General features: G+C 35.6%; 3 protein-coding genes across 6 annotated transcripts; 2 read left to right on the forward strand and 1 right to left on the reverse strand.

Moving 5' to 3' along the window:
- Positions 1–908: 908 nt before the first annotated feature.
- On the reverse strand, positions 909–8920 carry LOC145219354 (ubiquitin carboxyl-terminal hydrolase 31-like). Of its 3 annotated transcripts, none has more exons than XM_080086737.1 (8): positions 8842–8920; positions 6521–7946; positions 5237–5382; positions 4699–4878; positions 3669–3973; positions 2992–3174; positions 2274–2460; positions 909–1593 (listed from the first exon to the last, which is right to left on the reverse strand). In XM_080086737.1, the coding sequence occupies exons 2-8, from the start codon at positions 7905–7907 to the stop codon at positions 1273–1275; spliced, it is 2709 nt and encodes a 902-aa protein (XP_079942863.1). In that variant the 5' UTR covers positions 7908–7946; positions 8842–8920; the 3' UTR covers positions 909–1272. The 3 variants fall into 3 exon arrangements, with proteins under 3 accessions (XP_079942863.1, XP_079942857.1, XP_079942869.1); XM_080086731.1 differs by having other exon boundaries at positions 8826–8903; XM_080086743.1 differs by lacking the exon at positions 8842–8920 and adding an exon at positions 8672–8814.
- A 1589-nt stretch (positions 8921–10509) lies between these two features.
- On the forward strand, positions 10510–11300 carry LOC145209553 (uncharacterized). The gene has a single exon (XM_080079869.1). The coding sequence runs from the start codon at positions 10647–10649 to the stop codon at positions 11298–11300; it is 654 nt and encodes a 217-aa protein (XP_079935995.1). The 5' UTR covers positions 10510–10646.
- A 1420-nt stretch (positions 11301–12720) lies between these two features.
- Positions 12721–19851, forward strand: LOC145219378 (lysine--tRNA ligase-like). Of its 2 annotated transcripts, XM_080086754.1 has the most exons (15): positions 12793–12858; positions 13112–13253; positions 15271–15406; positions 15476–15641; positions 15814–15907; positions 15965–16151; positions 16434–16559; positions 16631–16750; positions 17401–17563; positions 17622–17795; positions 18088–18173; positions 18413–18498; positions 18566–18692; positions 18920–19063; positions 19540–19851. In XM_080086754.1, exons 2-15 carry the CDS (start codon positions 13156–13158, stop codon positions 19630–19632), a joined length of 1800 nt encoding a protein of 599 aa, XP_079942880.1. In that variant the 5' UTR covers positions 12793–12858; positions 13112–13155; the 3' UTR covers positions 19633–19851. The 2 variants fall into 2 exon arrangements, with proteins under 2 accessions (XP_079942886.1, XP_079942880.1); XM_080086760.1 differs by lacking the exon at positions 13112–13253 and having other exon boundaries at positions 12721–12858.
- Positions 19852–21515: the final 1664 nt, after the last annotated feature.

The following is a 21515-nucleotide window of genomic DNA, read 5'->3' on the forward strand; positions in this document are numbered from 1 at the left end:
CTGTGTTTTTTATACTGTAACTTATAATAATTTTGTCATGAATATTCTCTTGTGCTTGCCCTAATGCTGACACACCAATTAGAATTAACTGATTACAAATGGTTGGATTTGTCAATATTAAATAATCTCTCCATAAGTGTCAATGCTTTTCCGTGTAGTTCGTGCTAGACTTGTTCGGGTGGAACAAAATTTTCGTACAAACAAACACAGCCAGTAACCTCTTTATGCCGCTTTTCGGCGAAACACTTCTGAAAAAGATTAAAGTACCAACACGGTTGTGGTGGAAAAATAATTGGTCAAAAAATGCGTTGAAGTTGAACGGTTATAGCGAGCCCTCTGTATACCTGCTAGGTTTTGGATTCTAACCATATCCGTTTATCTTAAAGCAAGGATTTTGAGCGGAGATGTGACAGTCCTGTGAAACACTTTCCAAACTAGAAAAGGTTAAGGCGAGCCAAGCCAGAACCCAAGTACTGCAATGGGTACCGAACATCGCTGGTTTTGATACTCTGTGCTCGGCCGAGCATTTACACACACTAACCCGAGCAATAAGTTCGCGTATTTATGCTATACTAACATACGAAACTTCGAAATGGTATCCAAGAACAAAAAAAATGTTTTCAATGCGTTTGATTGTGGAAAACGCGTAGTTCCGGGGCCTGTACAGCTTAATATACCGCTGGCGCCGGTGACGTAAGGAACCTGGGAAAACTGCAAAACTATCGTGGAAATATAAATGTTTGTGACGTCATAATACACCGAGCTGCTGGGCCGAGCACTATAAGCATTAACGTGAGATGCTCGGTTCGACTAAAAAGAACGTTAGCAGTTTTGGCCCACCCCTAGTGTACATACAATCTGATCTTGTGCAAACGAGTGCTCCGAGTTTAGACACGTGACCACGTTAATAATTTCAAATTAAACATATATTTGAAAATATTTTACACAAAAGTGCACTTTCGTTCTTGCTTGGACAAACACATTTGACAAATACTATGACGTACACCATCAACATTGATAGAGGATTGAATTAAAAGCATCATTTTCAAAGAATTGTAGCACAAACAACTGATATAAGAAACAATAGCTAATATCAAAAGAATATGAAATAGTAACACTGCCCAGACAAAAGGAAATCACAATCATTGAAGGAAGACCACTCGAACTTCCACTTACAGCGCTTGCACCATATTGAAAACATATATGAAAGACAAACAGCAGCCTTTGCATGTATCAAATTTACAAAAATAAACATAAAAAACGTGGCAGCATTTATACTGGACTGGTTTGTTGGCGAAATTTTCGATTGTTTCTATATGAACGATACTGGCGACCACGCAGTTCACCGTTTTTCTGTACACTCTCCGGTTTTCCAACAATTGCTGAGTTCTGTCTTCGCAAGCCGCGAACGTACGGTCTTCTTGGGGCATCGAAACCCCCTTCGTCACTTTCATCATCAGCAGCTTTCCCTTTGTTTTGCATGACACTCATAGCAGCATCAATCTTGTTTACATTGCTCAAAACGGATTTGACTGCAAGACTGCCGTTCCCGTGGGCTACTGAGTGGTGATTTAAACGACTTTGTGATATAAACTGAAAAGTAAAAGTGAATGTTCAGTAATATGGGCACATTATTCATTTGACTTGTATTTCATATTTAGCCTAAAATGTCAATGTTAGTTCCTTATCCAAAAAGAATCAGTTTTGATAAAACAGTAAACAATGATGTTCATGTTGTCTGTTTGAAGAACAAATATTGGCCATGGCCACTTTATTCACTGACAGTGGCATATTATACAAACGTTATCAGTTTTGGAGTGTCATTAACACGTTTAATTAAACCAATAGCATTTTTAGTTGATTTGGTGCATTACCAGTAAATAAAATGTTATAGCTTCAAAAATATAAAAATGGCTGCTTTGAAATAAAACATATTTGAAATTATGACAAAAAAGCTTTTTTATGTTTCGCAGTATAAATTACAAATTAATAGACCTGTGTATCATTGCACAATAACCACTACCAGATTTGGAAGCGAGTAACGACACCAAGCAGGGGTTCCAATTGTATATACCTTCCGATACCGCCTACCAAGTACTTAAATATAGTGTTGTACTTTTGGTGGTCATTAGTACTTGTGTCGATACCACTGAAATTATTCGATACTATCAATACCGTGTACCGGGCACTCGTCCCATCACTAATGACACCAATGGAATAAAAACTTTGCTTCACTATGTGTGAGATTAACACTATTTATTTCCAGAACCCACCTGTACTTTTTGCTTGTACTGAGGCAAGTTGAAGGCCCAATGGTCGGACATGATTGAATTGTTGGACATCCCACCACATGATAGAGCAGCTGCTACTGATCTACGCTGGTAAAACAGGATATAAGCAGACTGTGATGAGAGATCCTGTTCAGCAATAACTTCTGTGTTGCTGTCGTCAAATTGGTACCTGTACATGCAGATATTTAAGATACATGGGTCAGTGACAGGGTTATTACATTGAACAGGGAAAAATCCCTAATGTTTAGCTTTCACAATATTCACTTGTCATTACATAGCAAGCTGAAATTACAAGCTGCAATATTTTTTTCAAGAAATAGGAAATACACGACAAATAACTAAAACAAGAAAAAGTAAAATATATTCTTGTAGTCAGATACTTTTATATACCTACTAGACTAGTAAAAATATAGAGAAATGGTTTTTGAAATGGTGTCAAGAGCCAAGTTAATGTGGAGTCAAGCATCCTTGAATGTGGTAAAATACGAATTTCAGTTTCAGGGTGTGACATAAAACTAATTTATAGTTTCCATCTGTGTGTTTTTGTTTAAAAAAAAATAGGAAAGAACTGACACATGAAAATGGGCATAAGGAAACAACCAACCCTTTGCAAATATACGGCTTGTGACTACCTATATTGTGCACAGTGCGAAATGTATGAAATTAAATTTATGATGCATGAATATTTCAAGCTATTTACCATTTCCCATTTAATGGGTTGCTACAACATGCTGTGTAGTGTCCAGAATTGAGGTTACCAAAGTGATTGCACACAGCATACAAGTCATAAAGGTACTCCTCTCCACCATGTATATGATTGTTTATTCCTTCTGTTCTCCATGAACCAGCTTTTGTGCTGTTTGATGAATGCTTTGATGGATCACTAAATATTTATTGTTACATGTTTTCAAACAGTAAAAAAATTTACAATAAATATACATTTAAAAAAAAATTTTTCACTAAAATTTGGCACATAATTTTTTTACCAGTACAGCACATTTCTTCAAGCTGCAGACAGTGCACACTGTTTCGACCTATAAGGTCTCATCAGTGCAGCTGGTGACGAGAGATCGGCCGCATTGGCTAGTGTAGCCATCAAACGGCACTCCAGTTTGTGGTGAGCAACAGGGTACAACCCCATACATCACCTAGTCTGTGCGATGGCATCGGCCGATCTCTCGTCACCAGCTGCACTGATGAGACCTTATAGGTCGAAACAGTGTGCACTGTCTGCAGCTTATCATTTATTGGCTCTATGCTTTTACATTTCTTCAATATATATAATTTAATATCACTTTTTCTTCAAAAACTGCCATCAAGTGGCAATAAAACACACATATTTAAAAAAAGTATCATCTTAACTACACCTTCCCTTACCAATAAATGTGTTTTGAAATATCCAATCCAGTCACTGGAAATTCCACTCTTGTACACAGTTTGGTTCTTTTTCCTTCTGACACCCGAAATCGCTTCAAGTGCAAAACCAGCACATCTGGAAGCGTGTAAAGACTCAATTTCTTGACAGTGCCCTGTTGCTGTTTATGGCAATGGGGACAGAGCCATGAATCATCTGGTCCCAATTCCTCAACTTGTGTGTAAGAATCAAAACACTCTTCTAATGAGCAAGTGATTGGTTGCTCATGAAGCAAACGTTGCAAACGAACACTTTCTTGAACTTCAATCTGCAAAAACGTTTGACAATGAAAGATTAGAATCTACCAATGTAACTGTAATGCTGTCATGTTGTATTGTGTCATGATGAATTGGTATTGAACAGCATTTTTTAAGGTTTAAAACTATTAAACATATTGTTTAGCCAGTAGTGAATTACCCACTTTAACAAATGGTTTTAGGTTAAAACGAGTTCTTGGACCAACCATGCATTTGGGAGGTAGCCCTGAGTATTAGAATATAACCAGGATAGTTGGACAGGTGGTAAAGTCTCCCAACCAAACAACTTTTTCCAATTTATAAGGTTACCAATATAATTCATAACATAAACTTATAAACCCTGTTTCTTGAGCAAGAGTGTCGGAAGTGGTTAACAATTATAAATAGAACAACAAATATTCGTAGAAAAACAAGGAATACATTTTTCAAAAGTAAATAAAAGGCTGAGTGCACTTAAGAAAAATTCACAATGCGATTAAAATGAATATCAGACTTTCAATGCAAAGATAATATTTTTGTAAGCAATATCAATAGATGAACGATTTATTAAGTGATCTTTGAATAGTTACAGAGATAATATATGGTCACAAGATTAAAGCAACACTTTTGTGTTAAACAGACAGACAGAAACACCAAAAGCATATTATTGATACTTCAGTCAGCATATGTATCCATTATAACAGCTCGAATTGAGATTGTTTAGTTAACTTCAAACCAGTGAAAATTTATATCCCACCTTTTCTTCAGTGACTTTGTCCAAGAAACTGGATTTGTTGCCCTTATCCCACACTGTCATTAATTTAATGTGCAGTGGTCCACCAGCTGGACAATTTTCCAAAGCTTTCTCAATAGTTGGAAGTAACAGCGGTTGTTGGGATTGTAGAATGCATGTTTTGTTTGGTAAGCCACCCACAACCTGTCCAAAAGAACAGGGATAAAATCATGTTTTTTAAATTGAATTTACAAATGTTCTTTCACAAGTTTGTCTTGCATAACCTATTAGTTGACGTAGAGAAACTAGCACAACTTTATATTGATTTAATTGTATGGTATGTCAACAGCTCTTAACCATCACATAGTTCAACAATTGTAACCCTTGCAATAAGAAAAAATACTCTTACAGTCAATAATTGGTGTACGAACTGAAAGTTAGCCAACATTTTCACTGTACTGGTCTTTTTCTGGTTGTTTCTGTGATAGCTTGTTTAATGGCCAGTTTGTATGTAAATGTAATATATATAATACCATATCAATGAAAAAAAGTTATACTGTACCTCAATTGTAAACAATGATCCAGGGTTGTCATGTTTAAAGCCATTTTTTACAGCACCTCCCATTAAAGTAGTGATTGTTGCTTGCAACTCCTCACTGGTGATGCTTCTACTGGCTCTAAACACCATTGGCGAACCTAACCTCTTGCCTAAAACATATAAATTATAAAGCTGGTCAGCAGAAATGTTTAAACTATTAACATAAATGCCATGCCCAACATTGCAATAAATGAGTGCTATGCCTGGTTTAGTATTGAGAAAAAACAAGCACATATGATCCAAGACATTAGGGTTTTAATACAGACAAATTTTGTTGCAGAATGCCTAATAGTTTAGGTATCTAAGTATCTTCTTTACTTAAATGACATCTTTAAAGCAACTGTTTATTTTTGATTTGTGGCAATCAAGCTTAAGAAATAAGTCAACTAGGATAAGGTAGAATAATTAATAACAAACCTTATTTTATTCAAAGCATTGAAAAAAACTTTGTGTAGTTTTATTTATGGGGGATATCATGTACACAAATGATATATTTTTTTCACAAATATTGAGTTTGAATAAAACTTTTTCACAAAATGTATACATTTAAATGTACACACAGCAGAGGTGGTTTCAAAAACCAAGATTGAAATAAGAACATGAGTGGGTTCTAAGGGTCTGCAAAGTACTTTTGGTGGTGCTTTAGAACTGAGTTTTTGTCTTGTTGTGCTTTAGTGGAGCTGAAGAGCATTATTCACACTTCAAAGCCAGACAGCTTCACAAATGTTTTGATTTGTTACGGCTTCTTAAAGCCAAATATTTCCACAACCAAAGCACATTTGGCAGTGATAAACCAACTATTTAAGGATTTTAAACAGTAGCACACACGACCAAACGACATGTAATTGTGAACTCCAAAACCATTCTTACAACCTCTGGATGAAAAGTTTCATAGCTATTCCATATTAACTACTTAGTTACATCAAACTATACAGTACCTTTACAGTTCAGTTATATTTATGGAGGGGGGCAAGTTGAATGACGATGATTTGTTCATGTGCTGACCTAGTTGTTTAAGGCTTTAGTTTGCCAGTATAAACCGATATGGGAGCTGTACCCTGTTTATTATATAGCACAAAAAGTGTGTATATTCAAATACTTTAGGGCTTTAGCACAGAACTTATTTGCAAAGAGGCCCAAAACTTAGTTTGGTCAACAAAGCATATTGTCCAAAATTGAGAACCATTGAGAACCAGGTAAAATATACATTTTATCGTACTGATTCTTTTGACAACACATGGATCTTACCTTGGTCTTTTGCACCTAGCTTGTTGATGCACAAGACAACAATACTGTCTTGGTTGGAATAGCCTGAACTCCCATTGCTCTTTTCCTTGTCGCCTTTGTTGTGTCTGTTGTATTTGCTGGCAAAATTGCGAGGCAGTGTGCCTGCAGTGAGTTTGGTGATGTGAGGCATTTCAAAAACATACAATGTGCTTGCAACTGAAGACATTGAGGATATAGCTGGAATTTTTGAAAGTAAATGATCATCCCCATAAGAATCATGAAAACCATCTTGTTGAATTTCAACAAATGCGAGCAACCTGGAATGAATTCCACAGTCACTTGCCACAGCTTGTCGAAGGTCATATAATTTTCCTTCAACATGCACTTGTACCGCAATTTTCCAAATCTTTCCAATGCCTTTGGATAAAATGCCACTTTTTCGTTTGCTTGGTAAAAATACAACATTTACATAAATTGGCCTTGTAGTTCTCTGTCTAATAGGCAACGACACACAGAGGAATGGGTCACGAGTATCACTGTTCTTTTTGCAATTTGGACAAGTAAGGCTTGACTGATACTGGCCTTGAAAAACCCTCTGTATAAAACTACTTGGGTTTAAATCTATATGATTGTGTGAATCATTGGCATGAACGAATGATTGCCTTTTTCTACTCTTCTGAGAACTGTTGCGTCGAATCGACTGTTTTCTTGAAAACGAAAACTTCTTTGATGGTAATTGATTCAAGTCCTCATGCAATTTATCAAAAAGCCACAACAAAAACTCTTGAGAATCATGTTGTGTGGTGCCCTTATACTGTGAATCAAACTTTCCCATAGTATCTTTAAGGTGTTTTGTCAAATCCTGTGAATATGTTCCTGTCCACAGGCTACGTACCAATATAGCCAAACTTTCTGTGACCTCTCCTTTTGTCCCATATTTTTTGCTTCTTTCTTTCCTACAATTTTTTAGGTCAGCCTTATACTGGCCCATTACAAAATACTCAGCAAGTGCATCAGTATTACTAAGGCACTGTACAATGGAATTTATGTAACATGTGTTTCCATGATTGACCAACCCAAATGCCCCAGGTATTGTTTTCACAGAGCTCAAGTCAACACCATTAGACAGAAAGGATTCAGAACCATTTCCCACTTTTAAAACCTTCGATGAGCTGACAGAGTTAGTCCGTGGAAGATTTACATCTAAATCAGTACCATTGGATGAGAATCCAGCTTCTATAGCATCTTTGTCATCATGTTTACTTTTAGTCCCCCCTACAGATTTGGTTTGCGTTTTAGATTTTTTTGTCACCAACTTCTTCACCATGTGCAGAGCAAAGAAGTTTCCAAATGCCTTGAATGTTGACTTTTTATTGCCCCTTCTCATCTTTTGGTGTTGCTCTGTCATGGTGGTGAGTGAAATGGCTATCTCTTACTCATTTCTTTTCTAAAAACAAGAAACACTTCTGAACATTTGTACACACACTTGTTTTCAATGGATTTAGAGTTTTAGACATCCAATATGTTGTCATTTTCCCCCAAATGGTCCAAAACCATACAACAAAATAATAAAAAAAGTTTACAGTCAAGTGCTTTCCACCATTGCAAGGTTTACTAAAAATTTAAAGGGTTTTAATGGTAAATCGCATTGTTTTAAACCAGTCTGCAGAACATGGCAGTTCCCGAAGAGATCTTGCGCATGCAGGACCTACATGTCCCGCATGCACGACCCGTAAGTTCGCGTGCAAGCCCAATTTCAGCAGGCGCAAAGCAAGTAAAAGAGATCAAGGCAGTACAATTAAATGCCTTTTGTGTGAAATTTCCGCGTGCAACCAACCAAAACTGGCGTGCAAAGTTTTTTTTTCCAAAAAAAATCGTGCGTGCAGCTGCCACACAATGCAGACTGGGTTTTTCAGCATATAAGCCACGAGTCACCCCACAGGCCCACAGAAACCAACAACAAATAATTAACAACATTTCACAATTCACAACTCAACTGTAAATCATCATGCAACAAATGTGGTTTAAAAAAGCTATGTTGGGCAAATTGTTTTGGGGGAAATGTTAGGTTTAGCAAATATACTCGGTGCTCTCACTGATATGTTATAAACATGCCTAAATTTTGTGTGCTTAAATAAACAATAGGTTCCAAAATAAATAAAAAATCCGAACCTACAAACTCTTTTCGGGTTACGCAAGAAATACACGTATATAAATTTACATGTAAAACTATACATTGCTTATTGATAAGTATATGTAGATAATGACAAAACGAATCTAAATAAAGTAAAACTTTCAATACTGTACTTTTCAAAAACTAACTTACTTTAAACTAAACTTACTTCTACTTGCCCCAAGAAGATCCTCGAAACAACACATTACAAAAACGTTGCCAGTGTACGGCCATAAATCTGACACCTGGCGGCGCTGGTTATGATGGTACGGTATTATGTCGGCGTTTACGTTAGTTTTAAAGATATTACATCCATATTTTTAATGGAACACTGAAAACCTTACAATCAAGTTTCACAGAATAAAAACATTTAATAAAAGGTTTGCATACCTACGAAGGATTTATGCACTTTTTTGTGTGTGTGTGTTTTTGTAGAGCATGGAAATAAACTGACATAGGCAGTGCATATTGTTTGCTACACACAGTTTGTTGAAATGTTGAACGTTATTCTGTCTTGACAGGTGAATCGTTTGGCGAAAAATACGTATTTTCTATCAAAAAACACCAGACTAAATGATGGCAGGTGTTGTCAATTATGTTTTTACGGGGCCTCACGAGAAACAGTAAATGTGGTATATGACCTCACAAGTTCATATATAGGTAGGCTACAGTTTGTTTCCTTCTCCCCAAATTATCCGTTTTCACTTTAAACTGCCCTAGGGTTTGAGATTTTCAAATCAGCTAACCGGGACGAGGTTATAGTGCACCTTCCGCAACGAACTAAGCTATACTGCCATCGGCTCGACAGCAACTGTTGGACCACCTTCCCATCGTGAACAGGATCTGTCTCCGGGACACCCGAGTCTGCCCACCGGATCGCAAGAAAGGTTCCGAGGAACCGCGCTGGTGTTTCCGTTTACCGGTGGGTTGGTTTCATTTGGTCGGAAGAACATGCGGGATCAACCACCATCATATGCAAGTTGTGGGCATACGACAGTACATACCCAAAACACCAAACCCAAGCATCATTCAGATAAGAGGACACTAGACGTGATAATCCATGTTTTTTCAGGGACCTTGCTATGTAACAACGATGGAAATGAGAACGTAATGCAAATAAAAATTTGACTTAACTTCAATCGACTTATTCACAAAAGACACTAGCCTATATCATTTCTTTTCCCTGTGGCATAACATGATTTGTAAAGGCGTTTAGTTTAGATTTATTCCATTAGCCTATTTGTGCGAAGTAACATTACAATTACATGAATATTGTGTAATACCCACTTAGCGCCTGACCGACGGAACGAAAGGGCCGTATGTGGCCTGCGGGCTGTACCAGTGTTTATCTTTCTCTTTGGTTCTTTGATCTCTATGGTTAGTTACGTATGTCGCACGTGTAACGGTTGTTGCAACATTATTGCGCAATGTTTATGAAAACTATTGCATGCTATTTCGCAATAGTGTTTCGCAGTACGTTTACCCTCAATTCTGGAAAGACTAATGTTTATATTTCCGTTTCTATGGTAGTCATAAGCTATTTCTAGCCATTTTTCGGGTTCCAGAAAGATCTAACAGTAAACATAGTGTTTGTTCCATTGTGACACATGTTTCCGTCGATATTTGCAATGTTTCCGCAGAGTGTTTCGTGTTAGAACGCGTCGTTTCCACCCTATGAAAAAGCATATGATGTTCACTAAAAGGCGCTATGGCACTATAAATTACATGGCTACCTTAAAATAAATAATATAAATAAATTGAGAAAAAGTATCCGTACACCGGCCCATGTTTCGCATTGTTATATAAGCGTGGACTTTGATGTTTTCGCTGTTTCTATTTGTGGATACTAAATTTGGTTTTATCTCACTGCTGTGATTAGCTGGCCAAGAGCTAATCAACGATATCGCTTAAAGCAAATAATCAAGAATACAGAGTGTTAATCAACTCTGTGTGTGCCTAATATTTGAGGTAGTGATGAATCGATCGAGTTTAAGAGGCTCATTCCGACGTAGAAGCATCAGATTTGCAAGACTTTCTAATTGTTCCAGACAGAACAGACATTCCAGGAACCGTGAAGAAGAAGAGGAACAAATAAATCGTGTACGCAATAACACATTGCAACTTTCTACTGAAGCTAAGCGTGAGATAAATCGTTTAACTGTGGTTCAGAACGCAGTTCCAACCTTTGTTTGGAATTCTAACCATAGAGAGTTTGATTTGAAGTTCAAGCCTTGTTCTTTGGAGGAAGAAATCTCTTTAGTCGAATTCACTAGTTATCGAGATCAATATCTGGCTGAAGGCATACGACGACGTTTGCAGGAGATAAGGTGTGAAATCTTCCAAGGTTTAATTGCAAGCACAGATCTTGAACAAACTAGTTTCGGCAACAACCCAGACGAAATAAGTAAAGCAGTGAGACTCTATCAACGGGTTAATCGTGAGCAACTTGAGTGGATCACACTAACGCACGCCGCACCTGCAAGGCCATTGTGGTCGCGTCCTATCGGAGAAGAATCTTGTGTTATCAATCTATCCATTCCCTTGAGACACCATACCTGCCGCCCAACAGGCTCTAAGGAGGCTGGTGTTTCACACGTGTCTGCCGTGCCGTCACTTCAAAATAAATGATGCAATTGAGAGTAGTGTAATGTAAGTTTGTTTGGGTACAAAACATAACGTAAGCAAACATTTGGATGGTTTGTTTGGTTGACGCAACGTTTCGTTGCAATCTTGTAAACCCCGGGCCTGAGTTTATAAGAACCAAAATCCCAATGCGGATCCCGGCAGCACGCAGCAGAATGAAATTCTAATGCGAAAGTCAATTTGTTTTTATTTTAAGAAACCTGATAAATGTATCTGATTGGTTTTAAATTTGTTTAGGAATAGTCAAATGAAAAGACTTTGAGTTTGTGTATGTTCGACTTTTTGAATTTGTAATGTTTTTTGATATGTAATGGTAAAATATTTCGTCACGAAATGATAACACAAAAAACTGTGATAAATCAGCATATATACAATGTGGAAAGCTCATTATTTGTAATGTATTTAGACATTTAATTGTTATGTCAACTTAGCTAAAAAAAAATCAGACACACAACCTTAACGGAAACAAACAAAGTGATGCTGTAGCGGTCAGACCTCCGCAATGCTGACTCCAAAGCTTTTTCAATTTTAACAACTAAAATAGAAAAGGTTTCAAGCTTTCTGGTCCGGTGCATCTAAAATATACAGGATCGCTTGGTGCACCTTAATATCGCTGGGTGCACCTTTTTATTGCTTGGTGCGCATTTGCATCGCTGGGTGCACATTTATATCGCTTGGTGCAACTTTATATTGCTCGGTGCATGTGTACATCGCTTGGTTTTCCGTTATATAGCTTGATGTACCCTTATATCGCTTGGTGCACTTTTATTCTGCTTGGTGCACCTTTCAATTGCTACCAAGCGATCCTGTATATTTTAGATGCACCCTTTCTGGTCCTTTCGATTTACAGTCTCAAATTGGTCATTTTGTTACACCACACTGACATGCTTCACCTGGTATAAGCAATCACATATTATCTAAATTTAATGGTTATTTTGACAGTCAGCTGCTTAAACATCAAAACAGGCATTAAAATGTTGCACTTTCATTGAACTATCTTTTGTTTAGTGACATAATAAAGCATTTTTTTGTATTGGTTATAATGTAACACAAAATCAGTGGGAATCAAATCGCTCAACTTTTTATTGCTTATGAATGTTTTTGTTTTGAGTTTGTTGTTTATCCAAATCCTTCATGACCAGCAGTTAAATATCAAATCACCCCCTTACTCATAGCTTGAAAACCACTGTTCTAAAGCTTAATTTCCAGTGTCCTTATGAACAATAAAAAAGAAACCCTCTACCAATGATGAGCCCATAAATCAACCTAAAAGATATATGTCTTAGTAAAACAAAAATATAATTTTGATGAGTTGGAAGTCTGAAGAAGTTAGTCACACTATCAGTGACACAGGTTGTGGCTTAACATATGATTTCCTACATTATGTATACTCTTAAGTTTTGTGCACAAAAACAAGAGTGTTCTATTTTTTCAGTGTAGGAATATTTTTGTCTTGTGTTTGTTAGTAAACGGTATTTCTTCTGTATATCTATATGGCGGATTGTGGAGATCTTCAGGCAAAATCTGGAAAGCTGAGTAAAAAGTCAGTTGTATTTTTATGTTATCAACAACAAGTCTATTTAAATGACAGGGTTCCTTTCTTAACCCTGTGATAAAAGGGACTCAAAACAATTTATTTTTTCCCTATCTTCTGATCATCTGATTATGGTTTAAAATCCTGCCTCAGCCTCTTCTGTTTTCTGCACAGGAAACTTAATTATAAAGTGGTCTTTGCAAATTATAATATATCTATACGTATGTTTTGCAAAAATCATATTTAGAGTTTTTTTAATTAGGTGAACCAGGTTGATCAACCAATGTTGGTGACATGTGAACTGCAATGCAGTTAGTCAAAGTGTTTACAAAGCGTGTAGTCTATGGATTGCTGCTTGAACGAAATTTTCCATTTGTTTGTGCCAAAAGACATACTTGCGATAGGTACAAACATGATACATATAATATGTAGTTTGCTCAAATTGGAAATAACATAATCTTTACAAAATTAATTTCTTTTGTAATAATACAGTTTGCAGTGTTTTTGTTTGAAAAGAAAAACTGTATTCATTTTAACACCGGCCTAATTAAACATTTGTTTAAAAAATGAAGTTGTATTGAAATATTTGTTAAATATTGATCCTAAATTTGTGTATCAGAGCAAAGTCACAAAGTCGGATTTTTGTGAGTGTGTTTGCCAGAAACAGTCACCATTACTGTCTTTCCATGAGTTCTACCACCACATTTCTGACTTATCATTTTTTATGAGTAGGTTTGCCACTTGTTGTACATGCAACAGGTTTTTTCAAAAATTGCTAATTATGGGTCCCCTTCCCTGAAGGGGACACATATTGTTTTTGTCTATATATTTTTTTTCTTTTTTTCTTTTTTTCTTTTTTCTTTTTTTCTTTTTTTCTTTCTAACGCAGATTTGTTCCCACGTTTTGGTCAAGAAAGAATGGTTCAAACTTTTTCAAATTTACACACATTAAAGATATTGGTCTAAAGATGGTCCATGTAAATTTTGACCCCGTTTGATCCCCCGGTTCACCCACAGCCCCCCAAAACGTGAAATTTTTAGCGCGGCTATTGTTCCCACGTTTTGGTCAAGAAAGAATGGTTTAAACTTTTTCAAATTTACACACATTGCAGATATTGGTCTAAAGATGGTCCATGTGAATTTTGACCCCGTATGACCCAGAGGTTCACCCATAGGCCCCCGAAACATAAATGTGTCTAATGCCCGTTTGGTCAAGAAAGACACTGTAGGCAGAAGTACCGAGTAACTCCCTGGTTTACGATAGCGGGAGGGCTCAGCTTGACGTCGGACAGACGTTTTACGAGACGTCGTTTCAGTGATTAGAAATCAGCTGTTTTGCACAGCAATGCTATGTCGTTTTATTAAGTGGTCACTCACATTTTCAGTTTTGGCGAAGGTTTTACACCTATGACGTGATTTAAACCTAATAACCGTGCTTCGGTTTTGTATATGTCAAGAAAAACTTTGTTAATAAAAGTTAAGACGAAAAAATTAACTTGAGTTTTGCCAAATAAATGTTTTTTTAAATGCTCGTTGTCAGGTTGGCTGCCGCATGATCACGGGTTACTTAAGGTCAACTAGTCGGTATTACAAACACAGCTCAGAACTTTCTTCATAACGTAGCGTTTTTTTGACAATCAATTAAGGAGTCAATACTCAAGGCATGTATAAATTAGGCTTAACAGTATTGTTGAACACGAATGACGGCGTGCTATTGAAAACGGTGTCAAAAGGTCAAACAGTCGTTTGGCGTGTGCACCCTGAGAGGTTACTACTGGTCAATGGTACTTGTTTTGCGAAACAAAGTTAAATGAAAAACAATTTGTTATGTATACACTTGTAGCAAATTGCTTTTTAATTTAAAGTGTCTGTAACACAACTGTTACAGCTTTCTAAAAAAATTGTGTTCAAAACCCGACCTTGGAGGACTATATCTGGGTCAAAGCAAGAGATTAGATTTAAGTCTTTGTTACGTTTTTTTAATTTTGTAATTACATGACAATAATAGTGCAAAAAGAATATGAACAATTTTTTTTTATTGTTGGGTTAATGCTTTCTAAAAATTTGTCCTTAAGAATGTAAAAATCAACGCAACATTTGTTTACTGTAAATCCGCACAAACGCGCGTGTGGGGACCCATCAGTTTTTGTTTACAAAAACAATCATATGTGTAGATCAAATGATGTGTATAGTTAATTGGTAAATATCGTATAGAATATATAAAATGGAAGTATATCAGAAAGCCACTCTTCTAGTTTTAGCTTAAAATACTTTTGACTCATTGGTTTAGGGGCAGTCCCACCATCTATTCATTATTTTATGTGCATTTCCTTTCACTTTGTCTGTGGACAAACTAAAATTGTTTAAAGTTATATTTTACTAATCAACATCTTTCGTAAATGAAGACATTTTTTTGTTCTAGTGAACAAAAGAGGATCTTAAAGGCACAACAAAAGGCTGCAGAAAAAGAGGCCAAGTTAAAGGCTGCAGCTGCTGCCGCAGCATCAAAACCTGCTGCAAAACCAAAAACCGAAAATGAAGAAGATCTTGACCCAAATGTAATTAACTTTTCAGTTTTTAAGATTTTGTTTTCTATAAATTACATTTTAAAATATATTTTACTTCAGCAATACCTTCAAATGCGCACGAACACAATATCAGGGTTGCGAAAAAATGGGGAAGAACCCTATCCACACAAGTTCCATGTTTCAACTTCATTAACAGATTTTATCAAAACATACAACAATGTTGAAAGTGGCTCACACCTTGATGATGTTACATTAAGTATTGCAGGTAACCATACTTTTGTAACGTTAAACAAAAATTTGACTGAAATGTGTTCCATTGACCAGTGTTTTAATCAGAATTTATTAACCAGATTTTAAAAGTATTGTGTCATATCTTTGTTAAAAATGTTTGACATATGATTCCTAAGTGTTAAAATTTTAATCTCTTATTTTTGTAGGAAGGATACATGCCAAGAGGGAAGCTGGCCCGAAATTGGTCTTTTATGATGTTCGAGGAGAAGGAGAAAAGTTACAAATTATGGCTAATGCAAAGTTGTAGCCTTTGACTTATGTTGAACATTTTTTACACTGTTAACCAAAACTGTTTAGGATGTACTCCTCTGAAGAATCATTTCATGAGATCAATGAGAGGACAAGAAGAGGTGATATAGTTGGTGTAGTTGGTCATCCTGCCAAAACAAAGAAGGGCGAACTTAGCATTGTGCCAAAAAAAATTGAAATTTTGTCTCCTTGTTTGCACATGCTGCCTCATCTGCATTTTGGCCTGAAAGACAAAGTAAGATTAAATTAACTTGTTTTGTGTCTGCTTATAAGTTGTTGTTTTTTTTGATAAATGGTGTGTTTTATAATAGTTACTTATTGGGCTGTGTAAGTTTTATAAAAAAAGTGGATTAATTGGTAATTTTTCCAATAATACTACTTTATTGCATAGAAACTTCCAAACCAAATTTGCAAAAATACATTACCAGTTGTTTTTTCTTCCAACCAGTTTTTAAATAGTTTTTTTTTGTTTCTTTTTTTTACATAGAAAGTGAAATTAACCTGTTTTATATTTTAGGAAACAAGGTATCGACAGAGGTATTTGGATTTGATCATAAACAATGATGTGAGACAGAAATTTATTACGAGAGCCAAAATTATTGCCTATGTCAGGTCATTTTTGGATCAAATGGGATTTTTAGAGGTATGCAATACATATTGATTCTTTACTTCAATATTTATTTAAACATTTCTCTTTTTCAATATATAATATAGGTAGAAACGCCCATGATGAATATGATACCTGGAGGTGCTACAGCTAAACCTTTTATTACCCACCATAACGAACTTAACATGGATTTATATCTCAGAGTTGCCCCAGAACTTTATCTGAAGGTTGGTTTTTAACTCATTAAACTTACCAAAGACAGCAAACAAGCTACTTCATGTAAAAAATGAAAACTAAAAATTTAATTAAACAACGGTTACTGTATTATATGCGATAGCAAGTTACAGCTTATAAAGTTTTTTAACCCTACGGTTTGTGCAGTTTACGGTTAAGGATTGGTTTAAGTTTTTAATGTCATGGAGAAATTTTCGCACTGCGTTTTAATACAACTTTTGGACGGTTTTGTTTGCACATATGTATTACTTACAACAATTAACACCACAACATGTGATATACTTGCAAGTAAATTCTAATTTGGCACTAAAAAGGAATCCTGAAGATTAAGAACTATTCTTTGTTAAATCATTTCTTTGTTTGATTTCTTTGTTTTGTCGTTACCCTCCAAAATGATCTTTACTCATTTCCTATTTATGCTAAGGAAGTGGGATAAGAATATCTGGAAATGTATCCTCTCTTACTACGTTGTGCATTTTAGGTTGCATATAACCATATGTGTTTCAAACTTAAATTTTTTCATCTTTTACCAACTACGAATGAAGTTTGAATCCAGTACAAGTTAAATTTGCTTGGCGCATCAAGTCACATATTGTTTAAGTTGTCACAAATTTGAAGCAAACTACATTTTTTCAACTTGTAGATGCTTGTTGTTGGAGGATTAGATCGAGTTTATGAAATAGGACGATTGTTTCGCAATGAGGGAATTGATTTGACACACAATCCAGAATTTACTTCATGTGAATTCTACATGGCCTATGCTGATTATGAGGACCTAATGAAAATCACAGAAAGTCTGGTTTCAGGTTTGTCTCAAGTGCATATGTATGGTGGTGAACTGTGCTAAGTGTAAATAGTCAACAGGTATGGTGAAGCAAATAACAGGCTCCTATAAACTGGCCTACCATCCTGATGGGCCCGATGGTGAAGTTTATGAAGTTGATTATTCTCCACCATTCCAGCGATTAAGAATGTTACCTGATCTTGAAAAGGAAATTGGGATGGAATTACCAAAAGCAACTGAACTACATACAGAAGGTAAAATGTAAAAATGATTTCTTATGTCATCAATAAAATGCGAGTAATTTGGTAATTGCTATGTAGAAAATTTAAATGACCATATTAAGCTAGCTGACTAGGTAATTAGAGTAGCAGGTTTTTCACAGAGTGAGGAAATTCAAAAATAGACCTTACTAACAAATCGAAGTAATTTATTTATTTATTATTCAATGTCACAAAAATTTAATTTTTCGTGGTCATATCTGTAAGACAGCATTTGTTGTTGTTTTTTGACAAATTTTTCATTCATTGTTAAATATGTGGGTTTTAGGTGCAAGACAGAGACTTGATGACATATGCAAGAAGCTTGGTGTAGATTGTTCTACTCCTCGAACTGCATCAAGACTTCTGGACAAGGTATTTTTGTGGTGCACTACATATGACACTGTTTACTTTGAAGAAAAGGCTTTATAGTATATTGTAAAGTCCAGTATCTGAAAGTTTCATAGTTTGATGATTGGGGCATTGTGAAGTATTTCAAAGCCTTTTGTAACTTTGGAGTTGACTTTTTATATATTTTACTAAAAGGTATGTAACAGGTTTTTAAGCATTTAAATAACTGAGAAAAACTATAAATGATGTATTTTTTTCATTAGTTGGTAGGAGACTATTTGGAAGTAAAGTGCATCAATCCCACCTTCATCACCGAACACCCTGAAATCATGAGCCCACTTGCCAAATGGTTTGGATTCTATGCATTTTTCTTTGACCGTTACAGTTTCATTCACTTAACTCATGTATCCATTCAGGCACAGATCAGTAAAAGGTCTCACAGAGAGATTTGAGTTGTTTGTCAACAAAAAAGAGATTTGCAATGCATACACTGAGTTGAATGATCCAATGGTGCAGAGGGAAAGGTTTGCTCAACAAGCTCAGGTAATTTATTTGTGTGCTATGTATTGTTAAATATAAACCTCGCAGCCGATATTTTAGCACACTCTGTTTGCACTTGCTAATTGCAGATTGTACACTTATCTATTACATAAAGATAGACAGTTTTAAAAATGTTTAAACTGTCTTTTTTGAGTTTATTAATTCTGCCAGAAAAAAAGGTAATTGTGTAAATAATTTTCCTAAAAAACAGCAACATTAGTTTGATTTAGGACAAAGCTGCTGGTGACGAAGAAGCCCAATCAGTTGATGAAAACTTTTGTACATCTTTGGAGTATGGTCTTCCACCAACTGGTGGATGGGGAATGGGCATTGACCGACTCACAATGTTTCTTACTGATTCAAACAACATTAAGGTACTGTATTGCAATTATTTTTGGACTTTCAACGTATCAATGTTATGTAAAGGTTTACATCAGTGGTTCCCAACCTTTTTTGTTAATTCCTCCCATTTTCGAACTATTCATTCCTTCCCATAAGACGAAAAACAAATATAACATAAAAAAATATAGCAATTTGAAATAGACCTTACAATAAGGGATGTCCATTTTAGAATCCTTTACAAATATTCTGTAACATTTGCAATGTAATCTTTTTTACTGTTTTTATAAATTCCTCCCCTGAAATCATAAAATTGCTCCCAAGGGGGGAATTCTTCCCCGGTTGGGAACCACTGGTTTACATGTTTTGTTGTGTTCGCAAGGTCACTGAATCTTAAAATTATGGAGTGGGAGTTGTATAATGAAAATCTGACTTTAGGATTCCGACTTTTGATCCTAAGACTCTGCAAACCTCGATTAAAGAGCGATTCTAATCTATTTAACTTTTGCAGGAGGTTCTTTTGTTTCCAGCGATGAAACCTGATGAACAGAATCCAAAGACAGTTAAAACTGACGCCGAAACTGCTGATCAAAAATCATCTTGAAACAATGTTGATGAAATGTGATTTTGTAGCTTGGTGTGACATGAACTTTTCTTGCTGCATGCCTAAACTAGTTGGTCATCTAATGAATGTCATTAAGGGAGTATTATTGTTTTTTGTTAGTTAGCTTAACAGAAAATTCCGCCTAATAAGGGCTATGTTCCATTGTTTTGAAAGTATGTGAAACTGTTGCTGGCTACTTAAATAAAAGCACAAAGTCTGTTATGTTCTCATACATGGAACCACGTGATCATTGGTTTAGAGTCAAAAAATACAGAAATGGGAATTTTGCCTAAACTGGCATTTTTACCATGGGATTGTAAGTTTTTGCTACTGACCATGTCAGCATTAGATATTTGAACTTTCCCGATGCTGCTGTATACTGTTTTTATGGGGATGGAGGCGACACTGATCTCTATAAACCCTGGATTGCGCTACTCCGTTGAACGGTTGGGTGATTTTTGAAGCAAATTGAAGCGTAATGGCGGCTGAAAAGGAAGCCCCAAAAATGCATTGCGGGCAATGGGGAGAGAGTGGAAAAATGTCGATAAATTTTGTTTTAGGCATTTTTGTGGCGAGTTTTTCAGATATGATCAGTAGTTTAATAGGGCGCATGTATTCCAATGTGTAATAACCTATAAATATGCGTAAATTGACTGTGAGGTGTAAGTATGTGTACTGGGAATTAAAACGTTTTTAAGTTAGTGTTGAAATAAATCTTTACTGAGTTGTAATAAATGTTTTTTTGGTTCAATATGAGTAGTTTACATGCGTTCCTCTATATTTAAGACAGAAATCCAACAAAAATGGCTCTTTCCTTCACACATGATGATGTGATACTTCATTCAACATCATCTTGTGCTGATCCAAACTGCTGTTTTTGATTGTCACCAAAGTCTTGGAACTAAAATGTGACTTAAAAGTTTTTTAAAAGTCTGTTGCAGTAGGTTTAACATTTTTACTTGTATGCTACAAACTGTAAACCTAGTATGCTCAATTTTTTAGCTTATTTAATGTAACCTTTTCAGTTTGCAACCAACATGTGTAGAATAAATTTTTGGTAAAATGTTTCGAATTCTCAAACTTAACTAAACTCCAAAAAGAGATACATGTACATAAATGCATTTAAGACCTCACACCCAAATGAGATGCCTATTTATGTACTATTTTAGTCAGAATCATGACATATTGTTTTATTTCCATTCAATATGCAATTTCCTGCAAAAAAAACATGCCTGCACAACACTCCAACACTTAAATTCTTTCTTGCAAAACAGGAATGAAGGCAACGATTACAAATGCACTATATAGCCAAGTTCATACAGATATCCTGCATTTATTGTCAGATGCATCACTATTATTGGTGATCCCATTATAACAGATAGTGCATTCACCAGATAAAAAAACCCTCAAAGTTGTTAATTAAGTTTAAAATGTGCAGCATATCATGTTACAGGCTATGTTTCAGAGATGATTACAAGACATACTTAGTCCTAGTCAAAGAGTATACACACAAAAAATATTTAATGTGAGTCAAAAACAGCAGTTTGGATAAGCAAGGTAATGTCACACAAAGTATCACATCACCTTGTGTGAAAAAAATAGCCGTCTTGTCGGATTTAAGTCCTAAATACTTAAAAAAGCAAGGAAATTACTTATATTGCACAAGAAACATTGATTACCACTCAGTAAAGATTTATTTCAACACTAACTTAAAAACGTTTTAATTTCCAGTACACATACATACACCTCACAGTCAATCTACGCATATTTATTGGTTATTACACACTGGAAGACATGCGTCCTATTAAACTACTGATCATATCTGAAAAAATCGCTATAAAAATGCCTAAAACAAAATTTATCGACATTTTTCCACTCTCTCC

The sequence above is a fragment of the Phallusia mammillata genome, chromosome 1 (assembly GCF_965637545.1).
Source record: "Phallusia mammillata chromosome 1, kaPhaMamm4.hap1.1, whole genome shotgun sequence".
Taxonomy (NCBI): domain Eukaryota; kingdom Metazoa; phylum Chordata; class Ascidiacea; order Phlebobranchia; family Ascidiidae; genus Phallusia; species Phallusia mammillata.

Excerpts from the sequence above, each read along its gene's own strand:
- LOC145219354 (XM_080086737.1), bottom strand. The coding sequence starts at position 7,907 with ATGACAGAGCAACACCAAAAGATGAGAAGGGGCAATAAAAAGTCAACA. Across the intron at positions 3,974-4,698 it reads ACAAAGTCACTGAAGAAAAG|ATTGAAGTTCAAGAAAGTGT; the intron begins GTGGGATATAAA and ends ACGTTTTTGCAG. Across the intron at positions 1,594-2,273 it reads AGTACAAGCAAAAAGTACAG|TTTATATCACAAAGTCGTTT; the intron begins GTGGGTTCTGGA and ends TTTACTTTTCAG.
- LOC145209553 (XM_080079869.1), top strand. The coding sequence starts at position 10,647 with ATGAATCGATCGAGTTTAAGAGGCTCATTCCGACGTAGAAGCATCAGA.
- LOC145219378 (XM_080086754.1), top strand. The coding sequence starts at position 13,156 with ATGCAGTTAGTCAAAGTGTTTACAAAGCGTGTAGTCTATGGATTGCTG. Across the intron at positions 13,254-15,270 it reads AAAAGACATACTTGCGATAG|TGAACAAAAGAGGATCTTAA; the intron begins GTACAAACATGA and ends TTTTTGTTCTAG. Across the intron at positions 18,693-18,919 it reads GGTTTGCTCAACAAGCTCAG|GACAAAGCTGCTGGTGACGA; the intron begins GTAATTTATTTG and ends AGTTTGATTTAG.